This window comes from Loxodonta africana, chromosome X (assembly GCF_030014295.1).
Source record: "Loxodonta africana isolate mLoxAfr1 chromosome X, mLoxAfr1.hap2, whole genome shotgun sequence".
Classification (NCBI taxonomy): Eukaryota; Metazoa; Chordata; class Mammalia; order Proboscidea; family Elephantidae; genus Loxodonta; species Loxodonta africana.
Window position 1 is genome coordinate 65,493,969 of NC_087369.1, and position 18,100 is coordinate 65,512,068.

Consider the following 18,100-nt stretch of genomic DNA (forward strand, 5'->3'; position numbering starts at 1 on the left):
GTTTCCAGCTTTTGGCTACTGTGAATAGTCCTGCAATGAACGCTGGTGTACATCCTACAAATTTTGGTATGTTGTGCTTTTGTTTTCATTCATCCCAATGTATTTTTTTTCTCTTATTGTGCTTTAGGTGAAAGTTTACAACTCAAGTTAATTTCTCATACAAAAATGTATACACATATTGTAGTGTGACATTAGTTGCAATCCCTCATATTTTTTAATTTCCCTTTTTTCCTTAGACCCATTGGTTATTTAGGAGTGTGTAAATTTCCACATGGAAACCCTGGTGGCATAGTGGTTAAGTAATGCAGCTGCTAATTAAGGGGTCAGCAGTTTGAATCCCCCAGGTGCTCCTTGGAAACCCTATGGGACAGCTCTACTGTGTCCTATAGGGTTACTGAGTCTGAATGACTCCATGGCAGTGTTTTTTTTTTTTTAATTTCCACATATTTGTGAATTTCCAAAATTTCTTTCTGTTATTGATTTCTAATTTCACTCCATTACGGTCAGAAAACATACTTTGTATGATTCCCATCTTTGTAAATTTATGGCCTAGAATATGGTCTATCCTGAAGAATGTTTCATGTGCACTTCAGAAGTATATGTATTCTGCTGTTCCTCGGTGCAGTATTCTATAGATGTTAAGCCTAAAAACCCACGCCCGTGGAGTAGATTCCGACTCAAAGTGACCCTATAACAGGGTTAGAACTGCCCCGTAGGGTTTCTAGGGCTGAAATCCTTAGAGAGCAGACTGCCACGTCTTTCTCCTGTGGAGCTTGTGGGTTCGAACAGCCCACCTTCCGGTTAGCAGCGCCCCCAGGGCTCTCCTCTATAGCTGTTAAGATGCTTTTTAAAAATGCAGATTCTTTATGCTTGGCTCCCCAAGGTTGATTCCTCCACCCCAAGGACCGGAAATATGTATGTTTTTTTAAGTTCCCCCTACATCTTTCCTGCGGAGTACCCATAGCCCAGAACCCAGGATCCGAAACCGAGTGACCCCAACCGTCCGCCACTTCTGGCGTCCTTATTACAAGTAACTGTGGTGTTGCCAAGCAGTTCTGGTGGTGCAGTGGTTAAGTGCTCAGCTGCTAATTGAAAAGTCTGCGGTTGGAACCCACCAGCCGCTCTGCGGGAGAAAGATGTGGCAATTTGTTCCTGTAGAGATGGGGCAGTTCTACCCTGTCCTATAAAAAATAGGGTCACTAAAACCTGTTGCTGCCCAGTCGATTCCGACTCATAGCGACCCTACAGGACAGAGTAGAACTGCCTCCATAGAGTTTCCAAGGAGAGCCTGATGGATTCCAACTGCCGACCTTTTGGTTAGCAGCCGTATCTCTTAAGCACTACGCCACCAGGGTTTCCGATAGGGCCACTATGAGTTGCAATTCCACTGAGGGCAATGGGTTTGGTTTTTTTGCGGGGGGTTCGGTTTGCGGTATTCCCATCGATCGCTCTGATAGACTTTTCTATTGCTCTAGCCTTGATGCCGGCTCAGCGAAAAGCTCACCTATTCTCAGATCGGCCTCTGCGTCGGTTTGCCTGGACGATGCTGCGGAGGGATTGGTCGGCTTGCGCATCACGTGGTTCGCGACCGGATGATGGCGGGCGCTAGTGGAGATTTGTGGGCGCTCTTTGGAGCTGGCGTCCGCGCTGCGCTGGAGGCTTGGCCGGCCTTACAGGTGAGTGGGGCCAAGGACAGGATAAAGGTTAGGACTTGGAGCAGAACAGGAGTTGTCCGGCGAGGCTTGACTGGGTGGCATAAGCAGCGAATCCTCACCTCACCTCGGGACGGCTCCCATGCTGACATGGTGGACTTGGGCCTGTGTTTGCAGATCGCTGTGGAGAATGGCTTCGGGGGCGTGCACAGCCAGGAGAAGGCCGAGTGGCTGGGGGATGCAGTGCAGGAGTACTTCAGCCGCAACGGTGAGTGAACGTGAGGCGCTCGGACCTGTCTGTGTGGAGGCGTGGAGAAGAGGAGCCTAGCTGTATGGGACAGGGAATATCGACACCTCAGACTTGTCTTAAGGGGCATTAAAAGAATAAGGGGCCCAACAGTGGACCTGTTGCATAGTGTAACATTTAGGCAAAGTCGGTTCTCTCAAGAAAGTTTACTATCTGGTAAAGGAGCCAGACAACACAGAGTGATAGGTGTTCTGATAAAGAGGAGCTCAGGGTGCCGGGGGAATGTGAAACTAGGGGGAAGGCTTTTCAGGGGAGGTGGTGGTTGGGCTGAGCCTTAAAGGGTGAGAAGGAGTTAACTAGGTGGGGGAGGCAGAGAGAGCAACGCTCGCATGAGTTCTGTGGTATGAGGTATGTGATATTTGGAAAGTGGCAGGGACCTCAGTATTGGAGTAAGGGTGTGGGGGTGGGGAGTGATGGAGAACGAAGCTAGGGGGTAGGGAAAAAAATGACAAACCAAACTGGTTGCAGTGCAGTCAATTCTGACCCGTAGTGACCCTACAGGTCAGAGTAGATCTGCCCCATAGGATTTCTAGGGCTGTAAATCTTTCTTCCGCTGGCGGGTTTGAACAGCCAGACTTTTGGTTAGCAGCCGAGCGCTCAACCCCTGCGCCACCCCCCAAAAGACTAAAACATAGAAGGCCTTACACGTCTTTAATTTTTTCTTTTAGGCCAGTGTTTGCTAAAGTAAAATGCATGCTGTGGAAAGCTAGTCCTGTTAGATGTTCAGTGAAGATGAAGCTTCTCTACTTAAATTATATAAGAAAAGCTCTTTTGTTTTGCTCCCACTTAAGAGTCTCAACATTTATTAGCATATTAAAGGCTTGGATAAGGATAACCAATTGCCATCATGTTGATCCTGACTCATGGTGACCCCATGTGTGTGAGTAGAACTGTGTTCCATAGGGGTTTTTTTTTCCTCTCCTCATAGGGTTTTTAATGGCTGATTTTTTATAATAGATCCCCAGGACTTTCTTCCATGGCACCTTTGGGTGGACTCAAACCTGCAACCTTTTAGTTAGCAGCTGAGTGCATTAACTGTTTGCACTACCCAGGGTTTCCTTGGATAAGGATAACCAGTTGCTGCTGAGTGGATTCTGACCTATGGCCACCCATGTGTGCAGAGTAGAACTGCACTCCATAGGATTTTCAAGGCTGTGACCTTTTGGAAGCAGATCTCCAGGTCTATCTTAGGAGGTGCCTCTGGATGGACTCAAACTGCCAACCTTTTGGTTAGTAGATGAGCACCTAACCAATTGCATCAGCCAGGGACTCCTTGGATGAGAATACCAAAAAACAAAACCAAACCTGTTGCCATCGAGTTGATTCCAACTCATAGCAACTCTATAGGGCAGAGTAGAACTAACTGCCTAATAGGGTTTCCAAGGCTGTAATCTTATGGTATCAGACCGCCACATTTTTCTCGCACAGAGTGGCTGGTGAGTTCGAATCGCTGACCTTTCGATTAGTAGCCGATAACCACTAAAAAGACAATTGTTTACCTGTGTTTCCCGTTAGCTTTCTATGGACCAGAAGAAGCCCTGGTGGTGCAGTGGTTAAGTCCTTGGCTGGACCAAAACCCAAACCAAACCCCCATTGCTGTCGAGTCGATTTTGACTCATAGCGACCCCCAACAGAATGGATATTTCTCAAAGGCAGACTATGAAACACTGAAGTACGGGTTAAAAATTCATAGGCAGGTCTAAGGTGAGTAATAGGATGGGATTTGCTGGCTAGAAAGATCACAAAATAATCAGTATGGAGCATGGACTAGAAGGGGAAAGACTGATGAGAAGGCTGTTTATGTTTAGAATATGACGAGGCCTAAAACTACCCTCTCCTACAGGGTCACTATGAGCTGGAAGCAACTCGATGGCAACGGGTTTAAACTAGGGCAGTGGCAGTGGTCGTGAAAAAGAAGGGGTGGATTAGGGTCTTGGAGATTGCTTAATTGTAGATGGGGAGGGAAAAGAGGGCAGGTTTCTGGTTTGACTCATCGGGGGGATTAGGTACCTTTCACGGAGTAGAGAAAGGTCCCTAGAAGGCTCAAATGGTTTATGCTTAACTGCTAGCCTAAAGATTAACGGTTTGACCAAAAGCAAAGAAGTTTCCTGAATACAACCGAACGCTTCGAAGTGATGGGGGTTTGGGGACTATGGTTTCAGGGGCCATCTAGGTCAATTGGCATAACAAAATGTATTAAGAAACATTCTGCATGCCACTTGGTGAGAGGTGTCTGGGGTCTTACATGCTAGCAAGCAGCCATCTAAGATGCATCAATTGGTCTCAACGCACCTGGAGCAAAGGAGAATGAAGAACACCAAAGACATATGGTAAAGATGAGCCCAAGAGACTGAAAGGGCCACATAAACCAGAGACTCTATCAGCCTGAGACCAGAAGAACTAGATGGTGCCCAGCTACCACTGATCACTGCTCTGACAGGGAACACAACAGAGAATCCCTGATGGAGCAGGAGAACAGTGGGGTGCAGATCTCAAATTCTCATAAAAAGACCATAAGCCTGGTCTGGTGGAGACTGGAGGGACCCTGGAGGTCATGGCCTCTGGACCCTTTGTTAGTCCAAGACAGGAACCATTCCCGAAGCCAACTCTTCTGACAGGGATTGGACTGGACTATTAGATAATGTTACTGGTGAGGAGTGAGTTTCTTGGCTCAAGTAGACACATGAGACTATGTGGGCAACTCCTGTCTGGAGGCGAGATGACAAGGAAGAGGGGGGCAGGAGCTGGTTGAATGGACACGGGGAATACAGGGAGGACAGGAGTAATGTGTTTCAATAGGAGGAGAGCAGCTAGGAGTACATAGCAAGGTGTGTATAACTTTTTGTATGAGAAACTGACTCGATTTGTAAACTTTCACTTAAAGCACAATAAATAAATAAATTAAAAAAAAAGAAAAGATTAATGGTTTGAACCCACCCAGTGGTGCTGTGGAAGAAAAGGCCTGGCAATCTGCTTCCATTAAGATTACAGCAAAAAAAAAAAAACCCCCTGTGGAGCAGTTCTCTGTAACACATGGGATCACCATGAGTCAGAATTGGCTAGACGGCAACTAACAACAACATGGAGCAGAGGAACTCTGGAGGATGAGAAGCAGGTTTTGGAGGATAAGTGATGAGTCTGGCTTTGGATATGGATGGTCTAAGGTGCCTGTGAAACAACTAGGCAGAGAGGGTAGTCTGAGTTGGAGGCAGATTGGGGGGATATTAGGATAGAGTGGTGGAGTCCCTAAGTGGTGCAAACAGTTAAACGCTTGACAACTAGCAAAAAGTTTGCAGTTTGAACCCACCCAGAGGTACCTCAGGAGACAGGCCTGGCCATCTGCTTCCAAAAGCCTTGAAAACCCTATGGAGCAGTTCTGCTCTGCACACATGGGGTTGTCATGAGTTGCAATTGACGTGACGGCAACATACAACAGGATAGGATGGTAGGAAAAACTAAGGGGGTGAATGAACTCCCCCAGGGAAAACATGTAGAGTGAAGAGAGGGTGAGGAGCTTTGTGGAAGTCTTTCTTGAGTTCTTCTCTAATTCAGAAAAGTAGAGGGTTTGACCTGAGCCTGTAAAGAGACTGAAACCCGCAGAAGAGGACTTGGCCAAGGTCACACAGTAGAATTTTGATGTCAAGGCTGTGACATTGTAATTTAATCATCATTGCAAGTACTTACACTCATTTCTTCTTACCTACCCCACTGGTCTGTGGCCTCCTGTATCAATAGTGCCACAGTTGTGAAGTATTTCTATTCTTCAAAAATGTCAGTCTTTGAGTGATGGAAATTAACATGGATTATGGATCTCCCTTGTGCCAGGCATTGTCTTGGATGATACCTCCTAACAGACCTTTAAGGAGGCCACTATTAGCCCCATTTTATAGATGAGAAAACTGAGGTTCAGAAAGGAGTAAGTAACTTCTCACGGTCACATGGGAGGGTTACCAGATAAAATAGGCCCAATGAATTGAGGGTGAACACGGGGCTGGCGGCTGGGAGCTGTGGTAATACAGGGCTTGGTAGGATGGGATATAGGAAATTAAGTATTAATATTTAGTGTTTTTTTTTTTAAATCACGTTAAGACCTAGACTGCAGAGTACCTCAGTGAATAAAAGGCTTACTATTCGGGCCTTTACCTACCAACCAGATGTGGACCCACCAAATAAGTACTGAGGAGTATTGGACAGGGTTGGTAAGGTTGGCTGGTCTTTGACCATAGGGCCCTATCCTTTCCTATTCAGCTGACTTGGAGCTGGATGAGGTGGAGGACTTCCTTGGGGAACTCATGACCAACGAGTTTGATACAGTTGTGGAGGATGGGAGTCTGCCCCAGGTGAGCTTATTGTGGACCCAACTGCCATCTCCTTGCCTGTAGCCTTTTCTCTCCCTAACTCTGTCTTGGGCCAAGACTCCTAGCTGTAAGCATTCTTTTTGAGTCCGGCACAAGAACCTTCTATGACTCTCTGTTGCCTAGAGGAAAAAGAGATCTTCCCAGACTTTTCCAAACCCTGCCTCTTCTCCCTTATTTCTCTCAGTACTCGTTCCCAGTTAGGCCTCTTCCTCTCTCCCATCCCAAGGGCAGGTCAGACCAGTTGTATTTCTACCCCCTATTCTGGTTCCCATCCCCCCTCTGCCCCCCCTCCCCCCAGGGATTACCTTCCTTTTTATATCTTCTGTCTTTCAAAGCCCAGTTCTAGTGCCTTCCCTCCTACCCTTCATATGTGGTTGCTTCATTGATGAACTCACTGGGAATGAAAGAGCTCCATTCTCCTCTGGAAAATCCCACCACCCTGCCTACTCTTTCTGGAAACATGAGCTGGTTGTATAGTAGGTTCTCGGGAATATTCAAGCTGGTTGAGTGTTTTCTTGGTAGGTGAGCCAGCAGCTACAGACCATGTTCCACCACTTCCAGAGGGGTGATGGGGCTGCTCTGAGGGAGATGGCCTCCCACATCACCCAAAGAAAGTGCAGAGTCACAGCCACTGCACTTACGACAGCCAGAGAGACTGATGAGGATGAGGATGATGCAGACAGCATGGAGGAGATGGAGGTGAAGGGGTGTCCCTTGGGGAGAATGCAAGTGTTTTCAATTTTCTGGGAGATCAGCTGGTTTCACAGGGAAGTGATGAGGGGGTTGATGGTGGTGGTGGTATTATCCAGAGAGGGTAGAGTACTTTGCTAAGGTTACACAGCCAACCCTAGCAAAGCTGGAAGCAGAGCCTGGGTCTCCAACAGCCACGGCTGAGAGGTGTCATATTTACCTCTGTCTTGTATTTCCCATCCAGGTCACAGCTACAAATGGTGGGGCCACTACAGATGGGGTCTGCCCCCAGCCTGAACCTTCTGACCTGGACTCCCAGAAGGAAGAGGATATAGTGGAGGATGGCTGGACCATTGTCCGGAGAAAGAAATGAGTGGGGCTGAAAATGGTTTGGGCCCTTGTTTGCTAGTTGTTTGGAGACTTGTTTTAAGAGGCTTTTTTGGAGAGTTGTGGACCTCTTGACTGGTTACCTCACCCCACCTTCCCCCCCGCCCCACTCCCCTGTACAGTTCCCTCCACTAGAAGAAAAGCCCTAGGGTCCTTGGTTGTGGGGTGGTGGGACCTGATCCACTGGACCCCCTGGGCCTTAAGGTGCTACCTGAGCGACGAGGCCAGGTTTCTCAGCACAGTGCCTGTTGGGGGCAGTCAGTGTGGAAGAGAGAGAGATGAGTGAGTGTGAGTGGGTGGAGGAGCAGCTAGGCACTGGTTGACTGGGTAGGTAAGTTGTGAAGGGAGAGGACCAGCGGGAGAACCTATACTCAGTGCTAGGGAACTGGCTGAGTCAGGAATGGTGAGATGAACATGCAAATGAACGAATAGTTGTAGTATGCCCTGCCCAGAACTTGGAACCTCCCAGGAATGCTCTCTTTCTGCAGCCCAGCCTCCAGCCCTGGATTCCCTCAGGAATTCCAAGACCTTGGTGAGATGGAGAGCTTAAGAGAGCTGGGCTTTGTCTTCTGTCTCCTCCGACCCCTCCCCCCGCTCTTCATCCCATCCCAGTTAAGTTTAGGATGAGGCTTAAGAATTCAATAAATACCTTATTGTTTAATTTGTGACTTGGCCTGTGAGTAGCCTTGGAATCAGACTTCTGGAGGCTGAGCTTCAGAGCTCAGCAAGGGAGCAGTTTCTGGGCCCACCATAGCATCCTGGTGCTTTGAACAAATAGATGGACAAAAGGAGCATAGAAGTGCTCTGAAACTTTCTGTAAGCCTGAAATAAACTGTATTTTTCTTTAAAAACAAAACAAAGAGTATCCATTGTCCTCCCTACCCCACCCTCCATTCCCCTGTCCTGCCCAGTGGCCCTGCCATGGGTCTGGACGATAAAATACTGGGTAGCCTTGGGGCTGGGTAGAAGCTGTGAGCCCTGGGAGAGACATGGAAGGGGTCCAGTCACCACCCCATACTGAGTCATACATGTGAAGACATTGGCCACAAGGTTCAGTGGCAGAGCTGGCGCTTGAATCCTTGTCTCCTGCTTCTGGTGCTTTCCAGGGTGGTGGGTGGAGGCAGGGTCTGTGGGATGTTGGGGGGGGGGGCACATAACGGCCTAATTCAGGCTGTCTAGCAACAGTTCCCACCTTCTCTGGTGGGAGAGGATTAAAAAAGTAACATCTCTGTAGTAGTTTTTTTGGGGGGGGGGTTTGTGTGTGTGTGTTTTTTTTTAAGCTCAAGTTTTGTGAAAAGATGAATTAAAAAATCCAAGACCCAGCATTCGGGATTGAAAGTGCCCATGATGGGAGTTCAAGTATTGACTGAGCTGGGGGGAAGGGAGCTGAAGCCCCTAAGTGGATATGGACAAGTAGAGTGTGGGACAGGGGGCTCCCAGTAACACCCAAACCCTCTAGGTCTTATCTCGGGTCTGGGGAGCTTCGGGAGGTTCAGCAGTGGCTCCTGAAGCTGCCACCATTGCCTCCTCCATTTCCCTGTCCTCAGACAGTGTGGGCCCTGGGCAGAACGTGTCCCCGCGGCCTGCCCGGCCGAGCACGTCCATCCAGCGCTGCTGTAGCTCCTCTGTCTCAGGGCTGAAGTACCAGCTCAGGTGGCTCTGAGTGATCTTGAAGACATGCCGTCTGTCAGGCCTCTCCCCTGCTTCAGGAGGCCCCACCTCAAAGCCAATGAGGGGCAGGCTGCGCTGGGCTTTCACATCCTGAGGAGCAGGGACAGCTGGGGTCACCTTGGGGCTGGGTCTTCCCCCCTGCCATAGCTTCTAACTGGTTTAGCATTTGCTCCCCTCTTTTCCTTCACCTGATCAAGAACCTGCTGTGGCTCCACTGTTATCAACAGGAAAATGTCTGAAGTGGGTCTAGAATGCAGGCTGGTTCAAATAACCAATTTCCTCCTACCCCAAAACCAGCTGGACTAGGCTCTCTGGCAGATACCAGAAAATGTTCTCAGGCCTTTGTCTAGGCTACTGCCCCATCTGCATATCCTTCCCCACTCCAAATTGAACCTAGCAGTGCCCCATCTCTACTCCTGTTTCCTCTAGGAAGCCAGCCCTCCCATCTCACCCCAGTTTCCCTACATACCCTGGCCCATGATCACTCCTTGTCCCTAGCTAGTCTTTGTCTTATAAGGGTGGGGGTTCTGAACCCTTTTATGTAGGGCTAGGCTCACCCTAATCCCAAAGGCCAAGGAGAAGTGAAGGACTGCAGGGGAAGGGAGACAGCCTGGCTTTGCCAGGTGGCTGAAATGACCCGAGGGAGTAGAATGCACACCTGAGGGGCTCCATAGATGTACAGCACCAAGGGTTCATTCTCAGGAACCACGAACCATGCCTTGTGCCAGCCTTTCCCACCTTTCTCCATGTAGTGCAGGAAGCTGCAGATAATGCTGTTCTCCGCAGCCACGGAGGCCTGTTTCTGTGGCCAGAGACATGGGGACATCAGTGTTGATGGAGGCCTAGCCAGGTTCCTCTTGGCTTCAACACCCCCTCACTGTAGGGATTGGTATTCCCATATCTCAGATAAGAACCCTGAAGCTCAGGTGGCAGGAGTGATTTGCCCAGTATCACCCAGTGAGTCAGGTAGAGTCAGGATTCAAAACCAGGCTTGTCTGCCTGACTGCAGCCCAGGCTACTGTCTCTAAGTGTTGGTGGAAGGAGTGTAGAGATCTCATCTGAATGTTTAATCAGGCATTCTTCATTCAGTCCATTTATTCATTGGGTCATTCATGCCTTTTTATCTCACCTTTTCGTCACCTTTCATCACACATCCTTCCCTACACGCAAGGGTAGTATAGCATTGCGGTTATGGGGGGCAGTGGGTGGTTAAGGCTGTCTGGCTTAGAATCCCAGCTCTAGATGAAAATGTATTGACTTGGAGGTTGTGGTGAGGATGAAATGAATTACTATATGTAAAGCACTTAGAATAGTGCCTGGCACAGAGTAAACACTCTTTGAGTGTTAAATTATTTATTTGGTTAAATAAAAGCATGTACTTGTGTGTATATATACAAGCAACTAGAAAGATAGGAAGAGTAAGTATAACAGTGGCAATCTAGGTGGAAGGAAAATGTTTTTATTATTTTTTGTACTAATTTTCTTCAGTGTACATATCCTAATATCCTACTTTAAATAATAAAAAATATTTTTAAAAAATTCCATTTCTACCACTCACTGGCTGTATAACTTTGGCAAGTAACCCTCCTGGGCCTCAGTTTCTTTATGTGTAAAATACGAATAGGAATAGCATAGGTAGATTAGTTACTGTGAAGATTAAATGTATAATATACTTAAATAAAAATTTCTGTCATTCACTCTTGCATGCATTTTACTCATTCCATCCCTGGGTCACTTGTGGATGCACATGGCATCCTAAGTGTTTTGGGATGCCCAGGACTCCTCAGTCACATTGGGTGGGTGGCTAGGGCCCATGTGGTTGGCATGGAGGGGTTAGTTAGGGGCCTGGCTCTTACCTCGAGGATGGACCTCCGACGCTGAGGTGTATGCTGGTTGCAGGCTGGGTTGCTCCCAGGCACCCCATGCAAGGCCACATAGCAGTCCGTGCACACGCGGTTGGAGCGGTTGTTGTCATAGATGAGGCGGGCTCGGAACTCAGAGCACTTCCCACAAACCACCTGGGGTGGCAGGTGGGCAAGAGCAGCCTGATTCCAGCGGGCCTTCCCCTTCAGTGTACCATCTCCCACTGGCAGCCTACCCCCACTTGGAGGGTACCCACTAACAAGTGGGCCTTTGGACTGCCAACCTGTCTCCTCCCCAACTCTGCCCCTGCCTCCCAACACTCACATGCCCACAGGCCTTGCAGTGGTGCCTGCGTTTGGTGATGGAATTGAAGGGCTCCTGGCAGCGCATGCACATGGTGACTTCCTTTTCCCGGATGGGCGTAGGTGCTCGTTTTCCAAGATCCACATTCTGGGGGGAGGGCCGGGTCCCAGGTCAGAGATGGCTACACCCCAGCCCATTCTAGCCAGCCCTTGCCCCTGCCCCAAGGCATGGATCATTATGAGGGGCAGGGGACATATTCAGGAGACCTGCCCCTACCTCACTGTGCTACTGAAAAGTCACTTCTACTCTCTGGGCCTTGGTTTTTCCAGTGATTTCTCTGTGGCCCTACCAATAGAAGACTGTGCTTCTGAAGTCATGCATTCATTGCCTCTCTGGCCTTTACTCTCTGGGAAGGGCAGAGGAGCATTTCAAGGTTAGGTGGAGACTTAAGAGGCCTGAAAGGGACCCCAGTGCAGGAGAAGAGGGTAGGGACTCTTACTGGAGAATTGGGGGGGGTGTCTTCATCTTCCCTGTTTGTTGAGTTCAATAGTTTGAAGGTCTCCAGAGTCTGTTCATGCTTCAGGAGGGTGGAGTTGATGGCCTGGGGAGGTGTAAAAAATGAGAGGTCGGATCATTCCACAACCCACCCCATTTCCACCCTCACCTCACCCTCCTATGCCCTGGCCTGGAGTCAGAAAAGTTGGGTTCTAGGCCAGCTCTGCCCCTGCTTGGCATATGACCTTGAGCAAGTCCCTTCCCAAATCTAGGTCTCAGTTTTTACATTTGTGGAATGGGGGAAGGAGAGTGATGGCTCAAAAATCTCAGAAGGCCTTCCTGGCTACTGTCTGGACCTAAGGTTTCACAGGGCTTGACTCAATGGGATTAAACCATCAAAGGAACCAGCTTTCTAAAAAGAATTTGTAAATTTCTGCTTAACCTCTGGACCTCAGTTTGCTTATCTATAAAATGGGGATGGTAAAGTTTGTTTGAAGGTAGGTGTCCAGGCCCATTTTAGTGAGATGTGAGTTTGAGGGGAGAGCCCACCAACCCCTAGGAGGCTTAATACTCCTCCAGTCCCCTACCACAAAGCCTTCTTGGATGTTACCTGGACCCAGTCTTTCTTCTCTTCCTCAGTCCTTGGGATGGGGGTTGAGGGGAAAGAGAGATGTTGGGTTAGACAGGCCAACAAAAAGCAACTGGAGTGGTAAAGGGTGGGTATTTTGGAGTAGGACAGACCTGAGTATGATCTTCTGCTCCTTTACTTACTACCTGTGTGCTGTTTGAGTTTATTCATTCAACAGTTACTAATACCTTCCAGACCCTGTGCTAGGAACTTGGGCCTCAGAGAGGACCTTGCCCTCAAAGAGCTCATGGTATACTGGGGGAGATAGACAGGGACAATACATGGGGATCGCTGATGTGACAAAGTGAAAATAGAGCTGGGGAGCCCAGAGGAGGGGACCTGTCCCAGGCTGGAATTAGAGTGGGGGCTCTTAAGGACAGTTTCCTCAAGGAGGTGCCAGGTCTCAGGTATAGGGGTAAGGGTAAAGTATGAGTGAGAAAAAGTATGGAACATGAAAGAACAACACATAATTCCCTGTTGCCAGAATGTCAAGTTTGAGAAAGGAGGGCAGTTTTTTTTTTCCATTTATGAAATGAAGATCATGATTATCACTGTCTGGGTTGTTCTGAGCAGTAGCTGAGGTGATACGTGTAAAGTACCCACCACGATGTCTGATACGCTAGATGCTCAATTAGTGTGAGTTCCCCTTCCCTTTGCCTTGCTTCCCTGACTGTCCTGTCTGCTCTGCAGTCTCCAGGGCCTCTGATGCTCACTAGGAATAGGACCCCAGCCTCTTTGCTGCCTATCATCTGGTCTCTTCTAATCTCCTTCCACTTCTGTACTCCCAACCCAGACATCAAAAATATTTTTCTAATATGAAAGTCTGACTACATCCTTAGAACCACTTTATACAAAATTAAGGATATGAGTCAATATTTAGCTACAAGAATGTCCATTCCAATGCTGTTTATTATAATAATAAATTGGAAGCAGCCTAAGTGTCCAACAACAGGGAATTGGGTTTAAAAAAAAAAAAGGTACATAACTACTGCAGGAGAATATTAAATGATGTAGAAAGATGTTTAATACGTTAAGTGAAAACAACATGCATAAAATATATATAGTATCCCATTTTTGTTTAAAAAATACATATGTGACCAAAAAAAGCCCCACTGCCGTCGAGTCGATTTTGACTCATAGTGACCCTATAGGATAGAGTGGAACTGCCCCATAGGGTTTCCAAGGAGCAGCTGGTGGGTTTGAACTGCAGACCTTTTGGTTAGCAACTGAGCCCTTAACCAGTGTGCCACCAGGGCTCCATCACGTATGTGACATGGGTGTTTAAATTTGTTAAAGTTCATCCATGGTACAATTGAGACCTGTGGATTTCACTGTATGAAAGTTTTATCTCAAAAAAGGGAGAGGACCTTAAACAAATATTGAACTCTACTTAATGACATGCATGCCAAAGTCTTTGGGATGATGTGTAGTGATGTCTGTAACTTAACTTTGAAATGTGTTTTAAAAAATCAGATGGATAAAAGGATAGATACACAATAAAATGTAGCATGCAATGTTAACACTTGTAGAATCTAAGTGGGTTTATGGGTGTTCATTGTACAATTCTTTTAACTTTTCTGTATGACCATTTTCATAATAAAATATAAAAAATACATATATATATAAATTTGTGTATTTTGCATGTGTTTATATCTATGCATAGAGAAAAGGCCTGAAAGGGTTTTGCCAACAAATCAACGCTGGTTATCTCTTGAGTGATAGAGTTCTGAGTGGGTTTTATTCTTATTGTATTTTCTATTTATTTATATTTTCTAATTCCTTTGCAATGAATAAGTATTGCTTTTAATTTTTTTTAATTCACAATAATCTTTTGGCAATACATGCTGAAGTATATGGGGTGGTTCAGCAAAAGATATATATTAAAGAATATACAACAAAATGTTAATAGTTGTTGACTCTTATGTTTGGTTATGAACCCTGGTGCACACCTTAAAATCACCTGGGGAGCTTTTAAAAATTTCAAATTCAGGCTACACCCCAGGCCAATGAAGTCAGAATCTCTGGAAGTGGGTCCCAGGTATCAGTTATAATTTCAAAGTTTCTCAGCTGATTCCAATGTGTGGCCAAAGTTGAAAACCAGTGTTGTCTAAGTGGTAAGCATGAGCGCTGATTGTACTGTTCTTTGTACTTTTCTGGATATTTGAAATTTTTCATTAAAAAAGGGGGACAGAGACTTAATATAGTCAAGATATCAATACTATCTAAAACAATCTACAGATACAATGCAATCCTGATCAAAATTCTAACAGCATTCTTTACAAAAATGGAAAAACTAATCCTCAATTTTATGTGGACAGACAAGAGACCCTGAATAGCCAAAGCAATTTTGAAGAACAAAGTACATCACACTTCCTGCCTTCAAAACATGCTACACAGCTACAGTAATCAAAACAGCCTGGCACTGGTTTGATAGACACATATACCAACGGAATAGAATTGAAAATCTGGAAAGAAATCCAAACATCTAGTCAATAGATTTTTGACAAGGGCGCCAAATCCATACACTGGAAAAGGAACAGTCTCTTCAACAGATGGTGCTTGCAAACTGGATTTCCACATGCAGAAAAATAAAACAAGATCCATACCTCACACCATATACCCACTCCCATTTAGTGGACACCATATACAAAAACTAATTCAAAATGGATCAAGGACTCAAATGTTAAATCTAAAACCATAAAGCTCTTGGAAAAAAAATATAGGAGCAAAGCTTTGGGACCTAATTTTTTTTCAATGATAGATTATCAAACACGTCAACAAATGCATGAGCAACAGAAAACAAAATAAATAACTGGGACCTCATAAAAGTTAAATATTTATGTTCATCAAAAGAATTTATCAAAAGAGTGAAGAGCACAATGGAATACTACACATTTATAAAGAACAGTGACGAATCTGTGAAACATTTCATAACATGGAGGAACCTAGAAGGCATTATACTGAGTGAAATTAGTCAGATGCAAAAGGACAAATATTGTATAAGACCACTATTATAAGATCTTGAGAAATAGTTTAAACTGAGAAGAACACATTCTTTTGCGGTTACGAGAAGGGGGAGGTAGGGACGGTGGGAGAGGGTTATTTACTGATTAGACAGTAGATAAGAACTACTTTAGGTGAAGGGAAGGACAACACTCAATACAGGGGAGGTCAGCAAAACTGGACTGGACCAAAAGCAAAGAAGTTTCCGGAATAAACTGAATGCTTCAAAGGTCAGCGGAGCAGGGGCGGGGGTTTGGGGACTATGGCTTCAGGGAACATCTAAGTCAATTGGCAAAATGAATTCTATTAAGAAAACATTCTGCATCCCACTTTGAAGTGTGGCGTCTGCGGTCTTAAACGCTAGCAAGCAGCCATCTAAGATGCATCAATGAGTCTCAACCCACCTGGATCAAAGAAGAATGGAGACCACCAAGGTCACAAGGTAATTATGAGCCCAAGAGACCGAAAGGGCCACATGAACTAGAGACTACATCATCCTGAAACCAGAAGAACTAGATGGTGCCCGGCCACAACTGGTAACTGCCCTGAAAGGGAGCACAACAGAGAACCCCTGAGGGAGCAGGAGATCAGTGGGATGCAGACCCCAAATTCTCATAAAAGGACCAGACTTAATGGTCTGACTAAGACTAGAAGAATCCCGGCGGTCATGGTCCCCAAACCTTCTGTTGCCCCAGAACAGGAACCATTCCTGAAACCAACTCATCGGACATGGATTGGACTGGACAATGGGTTGGAGAGAGATGCTGATGAGGAGTGAGCTACTTGCATCAGGTGGACACTTGAGACTATGTTGGCATCTCCTGCCTGGAGGGGAGATGGGAGGGTAGAGGTGGTTAGAAACTGGCAAAATGGTCACGAAAGGAGAGACTGGAAGGAGGGAGCGGGCTGACTCATTAGGGGGAGAGTAAGTGGGAGTATGTAGTAAGGTGTATATAAGTTTATATGTGACAGACTGACTTGATTTGTAAACTTTCACTTAAAGCACAATAAAAATTATTTTAAAAAAAGAGTGAAGAGACAACCTACTGACTGGGAAAAATCATTCGGGAAGGATATAACTGATAAAGGGTCTAATATCTAAAATATATAGAAAACTTCTACAACTTAACAACAAAAAGACAAAATGACCCAATCAAAAACTAGGCAAAGGACATGAACAGACACTTTACCAAAGAGGATATTCAGATGGCCAACAGACACATGAAAAGATGCTAAACATCATTAGCCATCAGAGAAATGCAAATCAAAACCACAATGAGATACCATTTCACTTCCACTAGGGGGTTTTTTGGATGGCTAAGGTTAAAAAAAAAAAAAACAAGTATTGGAGGGGGTGTGAAGACACCCTCATCCATTGTTGGTACAGCCGTTGTGAAAAACATTTTGGCTGTTCCTCAAAAAACTAGAGGTAGAGCTGCTACATCACCCAGAAATTCCACCTTAGGGATCTCATAGAAGTGACACAAACAGATATATGCACGCCTATGTTCATTGCAGCACTATTCACAATAGCAAAAAGATGGAAACAACCTAAGTGCCCATCAATGGATGAATAGATTAGTAAAATGTGGTACATACATACCATGGAATACTACTCAGCAATAAAGAAAAATGAGTTCCCAGCACATGTTGGAACATGGATGAACCCGTAGGACATTATGTTCAGCGAAATAAGTCAGTCACAAAAAAACAAATATTGTATGTTCTCACTTTTATGAAATGACATGAACAATATATGGAAACTAATGTTCATTAGTAGTTACCAGAGAAGGAGGGAGAGGCAAGAAGGGGATTCACGCTCTGGATAGTAGACACTTGTTATTTTTGGTGATGGGAAAAATAATGCCAAATGAGGATGAAGCGTACACAGTCTGACAAAGGTAAATGATGCCACTAAAAAGTATACAGGAAAAAAGGACCTATTGGTAATTGCTAACCCTGGTGGTATAGTGGTTAAGAGTTCGGCTGCCAACCAAAAGGTCCGCAGTTGGAATCCACCAGGCTCTCCTTGGAAACCCTGTGGGGCAGTTCTGCTCTGTCTTATAGGGTCGCTATGAGTCAGAATTGACTAGATAGCAACCGGGTTTTTTATGGTATATCTAATTTGGAAACAACAGCAAAAACAAAAATATATATATGTGCAGGTATATATGTATGTGGAGCCCTGGTGGCGCAGTGGCTAAGAGCTACAGATGCAAACCAAAAAGATCAGCAGTTTGAATCCACCAGCTACTCCTTGGAAACCCTATGGGGCAGTTCTACTCTGTCCTATAAGGTCAGTCTGAGCCGGAATTGACAGCAACGGGTTTGGGTTTTTTTGGTTATATATTTATGTATGTAGACATGTATGTGTATAATCCACTGCTGTCAAGTTGATTCTGACTCACAGTGACCCTATAGGACAGAACAGAACTTCTCCATAGGGTTTCCAAGGCTGTAAATCTCTACATAAGCAGACTGCCACATGTTTCTCCCACAGAGCAGCTGGTGGGTTCGAACTGCCAACCTTTTGGTTAAAGCAGCCAAGTGCTTTAACCACTGCACCACCAGGGCTCTTATATATGTGTATAACTATGTATGTGTACATATATGTATATATGTAGGTGTATGCATATGTATCTGCATCTATGTGACTATGCACATATATTCATATATGTAATAAAGTACACAGGGAGCACATTATATTAATGTGACTATATTAAGTCTATGCCCCCCCTTTTAA

The 18,100-nt window shown here is 45.8% G+C and overlaps 2 protein-coding genes across 2 annotated transcripts in view; one reads left to right on the top strand and one right to left on the bottom strand.

The window, feature by feature from the left end:
- The first annotated feature begins 1,554 nt into the window (after positions 1-1,554).
- TSR2 (TSR2 ribosome maturation factor) lies at positions 1,555-8,254 on the top strand. The gene is made up of 5 exons (XM_003420369.4): positions 1,555-1,676; positions 1,830-1,920; positions 6,208-6,299; positions 6,840-7,016; positions 7,252-8,254. Exons 1-5 carry the CDS (start codon positions 1,593-1,595, stop codon positions 7,378-7,380), a joined length of 573 nt encoding a protein of 190 aa, XP_003420417.2. The 5' UTR covers positions 1,555-1,592; the 3' UTR covers positions 7,381-8,254.
- Positions 8,255-8,287: 33 nt separating this feature from the next.
- FGD1 (FYVE, RhoGEF and PH domain containing 1) overlaps positions 8,288-18,100 on the bottom strand; it is a 46,069-nt gene continuing 36,256 nt past the window's right edge. The window contains exons 13-18 of the mRNA XM_064278355.1: positions 12,337-12,367; positions 11,731-11,832; positions 11,253-11,378; positions 10,922-11,083; positions 9,724-9,867; positions 8,288-9,155 (exon numbers count right to left, since the gene is read on the bottom strand). Coding sequence (XP_064134425.1) covers positions 8,850-9,155; positions 9,724-9,867; positions 10,922-11,083; positions 11,253-11,378; positions 11,731-11,832; positions 12,337-12,367 — 871 coding nt within the window. The 3' untranslated portion in view covers positions 8,288-8,849. The remainder of the gene's footprint in view (positions 9,156-9,723; positions 9,868-10,921; positions 11,084-11,252; positions 11,379-11,730; positions 11,833-12,336; positions 12,368-18,100) is intronic.

Coding starts and splice junctions, on each gene's coding strand:
- TSR2 (XM_003420369.4), top strand. CDS start 1,593: ATGATGGCGGGCGCTAGTGGAGATTTGTGGGCGCTCTTTGGAGCTGGC. Junction 1,677..1,829: donor AGGCTTGGCCGGCCTTACAG/GTGAGTGGGGCC, acceptor CTGTGTTTGCAG/ATCGCTGTGGAGAATGGCTT. Junction 1,921..6,207: donor GGAGTACTTCAGCCGCAACG/GTGAGTGAACGT, acceptor TTTCCTATTCAG/CTGACTTGGAGCTGGATGAG.